The following is a 12,771-nucleotide window of genomic DNA, read 5'->3' on the forward strand; positions in this document are numbered from 1 at the left end:
AGACACTTCTTCAAAGCATAGTCCCTTCTCGCTGTCTTTGGTTTGCATTTCCGACTTCACCACACGTTCCTTGCAATACTTTTTATTTAACTTGTTGTGACAGGAGCAGCAAAACAGTCACATAAGTAAGACTGAGTCATTTTCAGTATTAGCACAGAAGTAATTGTTCTCTAATAAAGACATGACAATCAAATTAAAGAGGTTGGCAGGAGGGAGTCCAGTCGTGACAGCTACCCTGGCACTGCGTAGGAATTAGAGCAGACTGGCTACACAACTTACCTGTTGGACTAGAGACATGTGTTGAATCCCATTATTTAAGTAAGGCATCTTTGAACTTTTAGACCTACAGAAATTTTTCCATACAGCTCTTTGGCCAGAATAACAAAAAACATATATTATGCTGCATTCAAAAGAAGATATGGATGCCAGTAGGAAGTATTAAATTAACACTGTTTTTCCTCTTGTATTTAAAACATATTGCCCACTTAGTATCCTTAACATTCCTAGACACAGGCAGAATTGTTACTGGGAAAAAACCCCACTCCTTCTAATAGTATTTAAATTATGCTACTTTTTACCAGACATGGCCAAACTTGACTGTGAAGAGAAAAATGGGATTATTAAGGAAAAATGTACAAATGCCTGCATAGGAGTCTGCTTAGTCTTACAAAATGTTTTATTTTATAAAGATAAAACAAAATGTTTTATCTTTGGGAGAAAAGGGATGTAATGAAACTGCAGTAAGAATGTGGGAACACAAAACCGTGCCTGATGAGGATCAGAGAATTAAGATGACAGCTCTGCAAAACGCAAGAAGTGGAAGCGTGTTGTCTGAAAGTTGGCACATCTCAGTCACTAGAGTTTACAGGGGATCACAGAACTAAAGGAAGGATCTTCTTCCCTCTAGGAGGTCTTAGTTTTCTCCCCTAACCACCCTGTGGTGACACGGGGACAGCAGATTGTAAGAAGTCATTCTTTTCACGACCCCTACATGCACTGCAAGAACCTCTATCAGAACTGAGCACCACTGGTCCTTAATTTACAAGGGCTCTTAGTTAATCAAAAAAGGAATAGCAGGGATAGCCCATACTGCAGAAGAACATCTCGGAGAGAGCACAAGAGGGGTTCTTAGAGTACTTTTGCTAAGCATAGAAAATAAAGTACATGTAGCACATGAGTCAGAGGTCAAAGCCAATTTTGTCCATAAACAGCAAGGGAGAGAACAGCAGGCTTTCTTGAAAAGCCAGGTATGTGACAGGTCTCATCAGTTACAGCAGTTCAGAAGGCTGACTTTAAATCAGAAACCTGCAGCAACACCAGAGCTGCATTATTTTTTTCCCCTGTCTCCCTATTAATTCAACAAAAGCTCTGCTGAAACCACACCGAGGACTTAGACGTTCTCAAGGCTGTTTTCTAAGGTTGCTCTGATCACAAGGTATTCCTGGATTCTGACATTTTTACTCTGATACCTGTAATATTTTCTCAAAAGCAGATTTTTTTTCACTTTCAGTTTTGATCTTTTCTAGCCAGACACAGATTCATTTCTCTTTTGCATACGAGCATAGGTCACATGCCTAGAATATAGGTCACAGAACAGTTATTTTGATAGCTGCATTACTACAGATGTTTTCAAAACCTTGAATTGACCCATTCTCTAGCTAGCTGTGGAAAAAAACCTCAAAATAGTCCTGATCCAACATTCTACCCACTGTTTTTATCTTTCCAAGGCAAAACAAAGATCATCAGTAGTAAATATAGCACATACCAAATAAAATCTAAAACTAGGTCACTGCAGGATATAGAAGCTACTTCAGTGAGGAATTCACCACATGCAGACACATTTCTAATAGGTTGTTTTTAAAACTCCGGGCTTTTTTGTACTAGTCTAGGTTCATATTTCATCGTTATTCTGTAATTTGATTGAGCGTGTACATTTCTGATGTCAAAGTATGTCCCAATGGCTGCAGTGAGATGTCACCCAAAAGCACTACTGAGGTATGGGTTCAGCTAGTGAAATGGTGAGCAAAGCACAGTGACACAGACCAGGAACTGGAATTGAACCAAGAATCACCCCACCAGCAGCGCTGCAGTCCTTTGTCCCTTTCCCCCTGCCCCCTCTTGCCCTCTCATATGAGGTAATGCATTGGCAAAATAATGTAACAGAGAGGTTTGTCAGAGCTTTCCATTTTCATTCACTGGCTTATACTACGGTTTATCTGAAGACACTTAAATCCTACTTCCTTGATTCAGTCAGGTCCCACCGATTTCAAAGGGACTATTTACCCAAAGACACGTGAAGGACACAGGCTTTATTGCTTTGCTGATCTATAAGATAGGACACTTACCTATTCTCAAGGGGATACTGCAAGAATAAACGGATTAATGTATAGATCTTTGAAGACAAAGCATCAAAAAAATTTACCAAAAAACCTGCTATTATTGATCTTGTGAAAGATCTGAAGAACAGGAGCACTTTACACAGTCAGTATCCAATAGCAATTGTAAAAATAAAAGATAATGTCTCAATTATCCCAGCTCTCTAATCCATTAACTTTCATCTTCGTCAGCTGATCCTAACTGGATTCAAAGCAATAGATTTGGGTTTCTTTCTTGTGTGATGTTTCTTAATATATTTACTTTTCAATTATCTTCAAGCTTTGAATTCCTTGTTTGATTTTAATTATTGTTCAACGTGTTTTTATTTTTCCCCCTTTTCTCCTTTTTAAGTCCATATTTGTTCACTCATTTTGTCTTGGATGTTATGTCTTTCGGCTGATCTTTCCTTTCTCAGTAAAATTTGCACCCTCAAACATTTGTATTCTATTTATGTAATTACCACAAATATACTCTGCCATCAATCACTGTCTCTCTTTAGGTTGAAGTTTTGTTGTCTTGTTTCAGTTTTTTTTACTTTTCAGTTACTTTACCGTGATAAAAAGAGCTTTCTAATTAATAAATAATGAAATAACATATAGAGAAAACAAGCAACTACCACCCACAAACCAAGATGACAACGGTGAAGAACTAGTAACTAGAATAATGCCAAGAAAACTTGAATGCCAAGTCACATCCTTTTAAGAAGAAAAATGCATACAGCTCATTATCTTCTAAATCACTGGCCATATCTAATTCTTTCCTCAATAGCTTTCTATGTTAAGGTGCTATGCAGGAGCACCACCTACTAATGTTGTACAATACGTATTCTTATTTCTTCCAGGATATTTTTTTGGCTACATGGTGTGCTGGAAGGAGAAAGATTAAAATCATAAAAGATTGTCAGGTTTGCAAGGAGAATGAGTATTTGTCTACATATTTAGTCACATTAAAATTAAGTTCCACAGTTAATTTGACATGAAAATGTAGGATTATACGATCTAAAGGAAGGTTCCAAAAGCCTGAATACCTATATTTATATCCACTGACCAGCCAGATCGTTATCTGGCATTTGAGTTGGATGAAGACATGCATACCTTTATGTAATAATATAATACGGCAATCAGGATGCCCTTTTTTCATTTTATTTTAGATTTCTGAGGAGAAGTTTTGAGAATGCTGAAGCAAAACTGTCTCTCTGCAATCAGTGATAAACATGGATTTAAACTCTATTTACTATATCTCTCATAAGGTCAAAGAGGGTGTTCTAATTGGGCCATGTTAAGATTAAATGCTCAGTAATACATTTCTAGCTGTGGTCAGAATCAGATTTTCTTGAGGAAGAGAGGGAGGAAAAAAGAAAAAAAGGATAACTGCTGTGACTCACAATCAGAGAGAAACCCACCAGTAGGCTTCTTAATTCCTCCATGTAGCATCTGTTGCTTCCTCTAAAAACAGTCGTTTATATTCCTTATAGGCATGAAAACATTTTGCTATTAAAAAGTTCTCCTAATTTGCACCTTTGGGAAAAGTCTCCATCTTTGCCTAACCTTTTATGGAAATTAATAGTACAAATTAAGACTGGGCATGCTTTTTTCATGAAGCTGTAAACATCTGTTTGTTTCACAAAATCTTTTTCTTTTCTTTTCCCCAGATGTCTCTATGATGAGCTCTACCAACCTTTTCAATGTCTGTCCATCAAGAAGGACTTCACTCTCAGCAATCCATTTCCCACCCACCATTTTGCTCAGCTAAATATATCTCTTGGTATATTTTTAGAGTGGTATCACTTTTATACTGAGTGACTTGAAAGATGCATTCTGAACAGGGAATCTCAGTACTTAGAAATTAATACATATTTTTACAGCTCAAACTTTTCTCTGCACATTTTCTAGTGCCACTAGACAATGATCTGCTCAAAGGTGTAACGGAAAAAAAGCTGGTTGTCATTAACATTTCACATTATTCCATTCTTCACAAAACTTATACAGTCCAGAATCTGACGACATTATATATAATATTGCAAATTTGAGAATTTGTAGCCCTATAACATAAACAAAGAACTGCCATTTCCCAGTTGCATGCAAGGGGTTGTCCAAAACAGAAAGAATGCCCAAAGTTGGATGGTTTCCTGTATTTTGTCTAATACCAAATTCACACACAAAATCATCCTCCGTTAAAGGCTTACGCACTCAGCACTGAACTAGAAAAGGAGAAGCAGCAAAGGAACACCATCTAGTTTTTGAAGCAGAAGAAATTTGTCAGGAAGGGGATCATCAAAACTGATTCAGAATGTGGCCAGGTTAGCTGGGGTTAGCTGGAGGGATGTAAGCAGGATGGAGTTGGGCCCCATCAGCCTGGAACCCGTGACGAGTGGTGCAACACAAACGGGAGTCCCATGGTTTGCCTTTGATGTGGGAAAGGCATTTGAGTTTTGGTAATTGGGCCAGAAGGCCAAAGAGGCTTTTGTGATCTGCTGGTTGGTTGGACTGGTATGTGTTTAAATGGGGAGGTAAGCGTATCTTGATTTAGGATAGTGAGGTTACTTTCATACAAGTGAGAGCTTCAGCCACATCAGCAATAATCTAATGAGGGTATTTGTATGGGCACTATGACCCTGAGGTTATGAGTGTAGAAAGTAAGATTCTTAGTGAACTGGCATTTAACCAACAGCATAAGATACACTTAATGCATCCTAGGACATAAGAGTAATGTGCCATTTTTTAAAAAATGGAAACTACACTTCTTGGGTCACTAAAAGCATATGTGCAAAACGGGTCGGTGGTAATCTCCCTTCCTTCAGCATGTTGCTCCTCCAGGGCAAGGAGGTTTTGAGGATGGGAGAGGTAACAGAGCCACTCCAGCCTCAAGTGTCAGTGGGGCCATTCTCACTTGTGCTACCAGGTTCAGATTAAAAATAAATAAAATCAGACCAAGGGAGATAATTTTCAAGACAGAAGTGAGACTCATAATAGGGTCTAGGAGAAAAAAACCAACCATCACAGAACAAAACAAAGTCGTCAGACAACTACTGTGGACCATGACTACTTTAGCATTCCTCTGCATTTGAGCCAGACTTAATATTCTGTTCTAAGAAAGCTGTGGAAGACACGTTTGCTTAGACTTGTGAGTTACAAGCTGTGGTACATGAACTACAGTTTTGAGAGTCTACAAATGACAACTAAGAAAACCAACTCAATTGCTAGTAAACCCAGATATGCCATAGGTCCACACCTCTGCATGAAAAAAATCCAGCAACCAAAGGCAACAAAGCCAAAGAGATCTGCTAGTAAGCAAAGACTAAACCAATAGTTTAGATGGCACATAGTTTAAAGTATACTTATGGAACCAGATGGTCATGCCAGCAATAGGAAGTGCATATTTTAAATGCTGAAATTTCTAGTTAGTATGTATGTTCTGTGCATTTCTTCACATTAGGCAGAGTTTCTTCAAAAACAAACAAAGCAAAAGCACATTTAAAAATAAATGTTAAATAATACTTCACATGAATTATTAAATGCAATGTGATAACTTCAAAAGGCTGAGAAGTGTCTCTAGTGACTATTAACACAACTCTGTTCTTCTACATCTCTCTCTCTCCATCTGTATATGTGTGTATGTATGACTAAAATTAACTAGATTTTACACAACACTTTAAAGAAAGTTCCTCAAGAATCTGTTTCCTTTATAGGTAACAAGAAGCTCACAGCATATTTGACCACTAATAAGAGAGGCATACTTAGGTGTCGCAGGTGATGCAGATCTTCTGGACATGGCAGCAGGAGAATCAGACCTTCTTAGAGGAGATCCCATGCCTGATGATGAACCAGGTGTTGCGGGTCGCTTCTCCTTCTTTATCTTCTCAGTCTAGAAATACAGTTTACTTTAGTTTCCATAACTAGAACCAATACATCAAAAATAGATTGGATAGCTTTATTAACAAGATTGTGTATAAACAGATTTGTGTAACGCACATTTCAGATAAAAACCTTTTAAACACCAGCTGACAACTGCGGTGCATAGTTTTTATTTTACATAGACATGAAAACAACCAACCATGCTTTGCATGGACATAGTATACAACATAACTGCAGTGCATAGTTTTTACATATTTTACATAGACATGAAAACAATCAACCATGCTTTGCATGGACATAGTATACAAGTAACACCACATTAGAGCCTCTCCAAGAGTTCTTGGGAGGGGTGGTGGCACTGGGTGGAGTTTTCAAAATCATCTATTTGCTCCTGCAGTGCCTCTTAAGGCATGGTCAGGAGCGCACCCAGGCACCTGGCAGTGATGCTGCTGGATCTAACACTGAATCACACCTACACAAATCTTTAGCTTCCAGGTTTGGTTTGCACCCAGGCACCTGGCAGTAATGCTGCTGGATCTAACATTGAATCATACCTAAGAAAGACACTACACAAATCTTTAGCTTCCAGGTTTGGTTCTCTCACTTGCATCTAATTTAGATGGCACAAATCCCCCTAGAATTAACTATTACAAGACACAGGACCTTACATCAGTTTTACAGTCCTAGAATAAATTTTTAAAACACACCTTACATTGTGTAGACTCAGTGAAGGTGAATGACTTGCCTTGGCTTTTCTGGAAACTACAGTGGATCAATAATGCATCTTTTAAGCAAACAGCATTAAAAACGTCCAGAGGAAGAGTTAAGCAATTGGTATAAAACAGGCATTGTCAATACACTTGAGATCCACTTGGCAAGTTTCCGAAATATGCGAAACTTGCTAATTAAACCAGCCAGACAGGATAGTCATACTCAGTAGAGATCATATTCATCATCCTCATTCCCAGAAGTTACAGGCAAGTCTGCGAAACATACACCAGTGCCAGAACTCTCAGTTCCCTGAAAACAAAGGTGCTGCTGTTCCAAATACCAGGAGGAGGAAGATATTAAAACACTGCTAAACAGGAGCAGGAAAGCATCAGATGCATGCAAGGCTTGCTTTCTTACTGTTGTTCCTTATAACAGGGATAGCACTTTATTTTTACGAATGTAAAGGGAAATATAACAACCAGAGGTCACACCAGTTTCCCCAGAAGTGAAATCAAAACCATCACAAACCCACCTGAGTAACTTCACCTGCAGCCGCCCCTTTCATGGCATCGGAAGTGGAGGGTGAAGTTGCCTTCTTTCTGTCGGTGCTTCGGGTGGGGGAAGGCTTGTAGGGAGATTTAAGAGGACTAGCTGGTGCTACACGAGGACAGATATGGAATACTAAAGAGTTATAGTACAATAGCAAGAGCAAAAGGGAGCACAGACAGAGGAAGTAAAGGAGAGGAGAAAACAGCATACTTTTATGTTATAATGTTCAAATGTAGTCTTCAAGGTTTTTTCAGAAATGTTTCAAAAGATGACATTATATAACACATTCAACATGGGCCCATGGTTACTAAAATGCTTCAACTGAAAGTAACATTTTATAGGATTTTTTTTTTTTTTTAAATATCTCTAAAATATCCCTCTCTCACTCATATACCTTTTGAAACATCTGACTGTGACTGATTCTTTTCTCTTCTGAAAAGTCCAGCTTCCTTTGCATAGGACTCCTAGGTACCTTACTTGTTTTTCAAAATAACACTTAATTTAAAAATAAAACAAGCACAAATGCAAACCTAAGCTAAATGCTGCTGTAGGTATTTCAGTTGTTGTTATTTGTGGTAGACATCCGTTTGACTGCAACACATACATTGCAGCTTACAGGGCAACTCTTTCTGGGTATTTTTTCTTCATTTGCAATATGAACAGGATTTTTTTTAAAATGGGGTGTTTTACTCCTTTTTTTGTTCATATTGCCTTCTAAGACAAAACTTTGACATACATGTAGAACAACCAACAGAGTATATGCTTTATCAGTAAGACAGATACTAATTACAACCATGTGACAGTGTATTTCCAATCTTATTCAGCTGAAGTCAAGAAGCATATTGACTTCGGAAAAGCAGTAACTATGCTTAAATGCAAAGGAAGTCACATTTCCTTTTTTAAATTTTTTTATTGGCGGCAGTCCTATAAATTTTTTTATGAAGCCTTTTTGTATGCTTTTAAGTTTGACTGGACCTGTATGTTCTTTGACTTTCCAACAAGTTGGCAAAAGTTCACTGAATATTAAAAAAAATGTTCAGAAACTTAAATGCTGCTTAAGATAAGTATTTTTACTTCAACTGTAAAAAAATATAATCATATGTGGCCAATAGCAACTGTTTGCCTGAATATCTCAACTCAGAGTGACACTAATAACGCATTGTCCTAGAGAAATAGTCTTAAATATTAAGACTCCTAATTTCTAAGCTTACAGCAAATGCAGGAGCAGAGCAATTTTGACCCAAACATAACGACATGAGGCACAGTATGAGCTCTTGAAAAGGGAGGAACCCTCTTCAGGAAACAACTTCTACAGAGAGAAGTACACCACAAATGGGAGCTCTCCCTCAACCTTTTTGCTAGCAATTACTGGCAAAACCATAAATGGCCGCTCCGAGTATCGATGCTGTTTGCAACCCGTGCTACAGCCTGATTGCCTTGCGAGGAAATGGCAAGAGGACGCGGGTTCAGAGAGCTGTTCCCAGAACCAGCTGAGAGGAAAGCAATCTGCAGCCCAAATTGTATCCTTCTCAGACGTGCCAGTGGGCTACTTTAAAGATGCTGCAATGAAGAGAGAGATAAAGCTGGGAGTTTACAAACAAAACGAGCGGGGAAGGACAAAGAAAGTCCCTACTGATTTCTTCAATATCAAATACAACACAGAGAACAACATCTGTAGGCGGCCCCAGCAACTCGCCTCAAAATTTTGAGCAGAATATACTGATCTAATTTCAAGTTGGCTTTTGTTCAGCCTTAGGAGCAGTCGATCCCTGAGCGGTAAGTGAACTGGGGATTTTCTCATGGGCCAAGTGCTGTATGGCAGCGTTTCTGCTTCCAACAGATGCAGCTTTTAATGTACAAACAAGGGAAGTAATTTCAGAGCCGTTCAATACCGATGTCCCTACGTGCTGCAACAAAGTAGTAATGCACAAAGCAAAGCAGGCTTACTTTGTAATTAATTTTTATATCGCTTTGTATTAAAAACGCAGATGCAGGACCTGAGCCTGCTTCAACCATGCCATAGGAAAACACCCATCATAAAGACCATCGGCCTTATATTGTCTAAGCAGTTTTACCCTGAAAAAAATGTTTCCTTTTGCAGACAGGCATTTAGGTGTGGGGTTCGTTTTTAATAAAAGTAAAAAAAAACAACTGTTAAACTTTTGTCCTTGTTTCAGCAAACACTATGACTACATACAGCTTTATAAGCAGGAACTACTCTGCAAGTCAGGCACTTGCCTAAGTACTAGCAGGACTAGAAACACTAGAGTTGTAGATGTTTGCAAAGTAAGAGTTTTATTAGACTGCCATTTAGAGACAGGAATAGTAGCTATCATCCCTAATTTTTAGTTTCTTAAAGCTGAATAATTTCTGGAACTGACACCTTCCTGTCAGTGTCTTTTTTTTTCCACTGAGTATCATTTTGTATGTGTGTATATACACACACGTATATGAAAATATACATACAGTCACACAGTTAAAGGCAAAAGTAATTTAACAGCAAAGAACTGGAACCCTAGTACAAATAATTAAGGCTCAAGAAACACTATGACTACATATAGCTTTATAAGCAGGAACTACTCTGCAAGTCAGGCACTTGCCTAAGTACTAGCAGGACTAGAAACATTAGACTTGTAGATGTTTGCAAAGTAAGAGTTTTATTAGACTGCCATTTAGAGACAGGAATAGTAGCTATCATCCCTAATTTTTAGTTTCTTAAAGCTGAATAATTTCTGGAACTGACACCTTCCTGTCAGTGTCTTTTTTTTTCCACTGAGTATCATTTTGTATGTGTGTATATACACACACGTATATGAAAATATACATACAGTCACACAGTTAAAGGCAAAAGTAATTTAACAGCAAAGAACTGGAACCCTAGTACAAATAATTAAGGCTCAAGTGGTGCACTGGGATTTTTGTTCTACATACTATTTGGGTATGAAAAGGGATGACATTAATATAACAAAGCCTCTGAGAGGTATCAGACACTGGTCTAAAAATCTATTTCTTAAATGAATATATTCAGTTTTCCGTTGGCTTAGGTTTTAGTGGGTTTGTTAATCCTTTTTTTTGTGTGTGTTTTTTAAAAACTATGTTCTTTTTAAAAAGATACTTAGAAAAAGATATTTAAAAGGTAAGAAAGACAAGGTGATGTGTTTTTTTAAGCTTTTAAATACACTGCTATTATGAACAACGTAATTGTTGATTGTGTACTATCATGTAAATTGTCATTTGGTTCATAGTACTCCATTTCTTTCAACTACTCAAATACAACCAAAACCATACCTTAACGGTTTCAGAGTAATTCACATTTTTACCTGGATTATTGTACTGCTCAGAAAGCATTAATGTACTTCTGCTTCTGGCTAAAGATGACTGTGTGGGAGTCAGCAGTCGAGAAACAATAAAGTTTTCCATTGGACTAAGATGCATGCGGTGAGCTGAAGGATGGGAGCAAATAAAATAAAATTTAAAATGCAAAGAAATAAAACAACGTTACATTAAAATAACTGAAACGAAATGATTAAATGATTAAATGAAATGAAAAAAGTCTTGATGTGTTTGAGACTTAAAATCTTTAACAATACTTTTCATTCCCTCTGAAAGAAAAAGGTTTCTAGTTTCTCCATCTTTAAAAATTATCTTCCCATCTTTGCAATAAATATAGTAAGGTTAAGACCGTGTTGCATTTTATCCTTACAGAGGCATGTTCCATTCCGCAAAATGGTTGCTTTCATGACTCAGCATGAAAAAGGTTTGCCTTTTTCCCCGGTAGGAAAGGTAGTAGAAACATTTGGTATAACAGCACAGCTCCTCACTAGCCTGCCAACCGTACTAAGACCGCATTTAAAATCTGCCGTCTCACTGCATTATATAAGACTTATTTATACAGTATGCCTGCATTTCTTCCTACTCCATAAATATAAGCATCAACTATGTAAGGAAGGTTATTTATAGATGTTCCTATTACGTGCATATATATAGACACCTATCACAATAACCTCAAAGCTATTGATGAGTTTTCATTAAACAATTCAGGAATGAAAGTAAATTTACCTTCTCTTTTCATTCCAGAAATAAGCCTTCACTGTCACTTAAGTTAATTTTTTCCTCACTAGAGTTTAAAAAAAAAAAAAAAAAAAAAAAAAAAAAGGAGGGGGGAGGGAAGGAAAAAACCCACATAAAACAAACCAAAAAAAATTCCAAAGAGTTCACAGTGGGGTGACCCCTTCAGTCCTCTCTGTAGTGTTTAGTAACCACTAATCCCGCAAGATGATCATCTTTTGCTGAGCCCCTGATGGATCAGGGTTTCAAATCAAATTAAAGAGCTCTGCAACTCTGGTCACCAGATTGAAGTCTCCCAGGTGGCTCATGGGACGTACTTCTGCCCATGGCACATCCCATGTCTATTGTCGAGCCATGCGTTTGGTTGTTTGCTAGTTTTTCATTATTTGGCTAGAAGACCACAAGATGTACAGTTACGGGAAACTGCTGCAGGTGCCACATTTACTTACAACCCTGTTTGCTGAAGTATCAAAAATTGAAAAAGAATCAGTAAAAAAAACCAACAAAACAACCCACAGCATTTGTTGCTGGCCTAGGATCTCCAGCATGGCAGCACTGTCTTGGGACAGGTTGCAGGACTATTTTATTGTATTAACTTACAGCCCTCCCCCAACGTTTGAGTTCTTTTGAATAACAGACATAAAAGCAAGTTACATAGCTATATGGAGAAGAAGTGCTTTAAGCAGAAGGAGAGTTTGGGTTGGTAGGAGACCAGCATATTCACTTGCCTCTGTCGGGGGAATGTGTTATTGCCGCGGTGGAGGAGGAGAGGCGCTTACTGATTGGCGATTCCATTTGCTTTGGCAGATTCATTGTAGAAGCTGAAAGTTTGTCACACGCTGCAGAGAGACGCATTGAAGATATTTGTATTCACATCACAGTGTTGATAAACTCCCCAAATTAACCTTGCGTTTGTACTCCTGGCCCTTGCCACTGATTGTATCCCTGAATAAGGCACGAGATCAGCTCTTTCTGACAGCTGGAGGACCAGCGTTTTATAAGACATGCTTTGGGATGCAACTTTTCTGCTTGTGAATTTAACACTCCAGTTTTACTACAGCCTGTCTTTTATACTGCCACAGGCAAATAATTATATATCAGGTCTGAACGAGTGAAATCATTCTGACAGAAGATATTCAATACCAGCACAAGCAGAAAGTTACCTAAAGAAAATGAACTGCACACGTGACAACTCTGAACTCCTCATCTCCAT

The 12,771-nt window shown here is 38.0% G+C and overlaps 1 protein-coding gene across 1 annotated transcript in view; it reads right to left on the minus strand.

Annotated features, from left to right (window-relative positions):
• Nucleotides 1-12,771, minus strand: part of MAP7D2 (MAP7 domain containing 2) — a 36,641-nt gene that overhangs the window by 11,931 nt on the left and 11,939 nt on the right. The window contains exons 5-8 of the mRNA XM_014960183.1: nt 12,287-12,397; nt 10,811-10,933; nt 7,474-7,622; nt 6,113-6,240 (exon numbers count right to left, since the gene is read on the minus strand). Of these exons, the coding sequence (XP_014815669.1) occupies nt 6,113-6,240; nt 7,474-7,622; nt 10,811-10,933; nt 12,287-12,397 (511 nt within the window). The remainder of the gene's footprint in view (nt 1-6,112; nt 6,241-7,473; nt 7,623-10,810; nt 10,934-12,286; nt 12,398-12,771) is intronic.

Source organism: Calidris pugnax, unplaced genomic scaffold (genome assembly GCF_001431845.1).
Source record: "Calidris pugnax isolate Ruff unplaced genomic scaffold, ASM143184v1 scaffold188, whole genome shotgun sequence".
Taxonomy (NCBI): domain Eukaryota; kingdom Metazoa; phylum Chordata; class Aves; order Charadriiformes; family Scolopacidae; genus Calidris; species Calidris pugnax.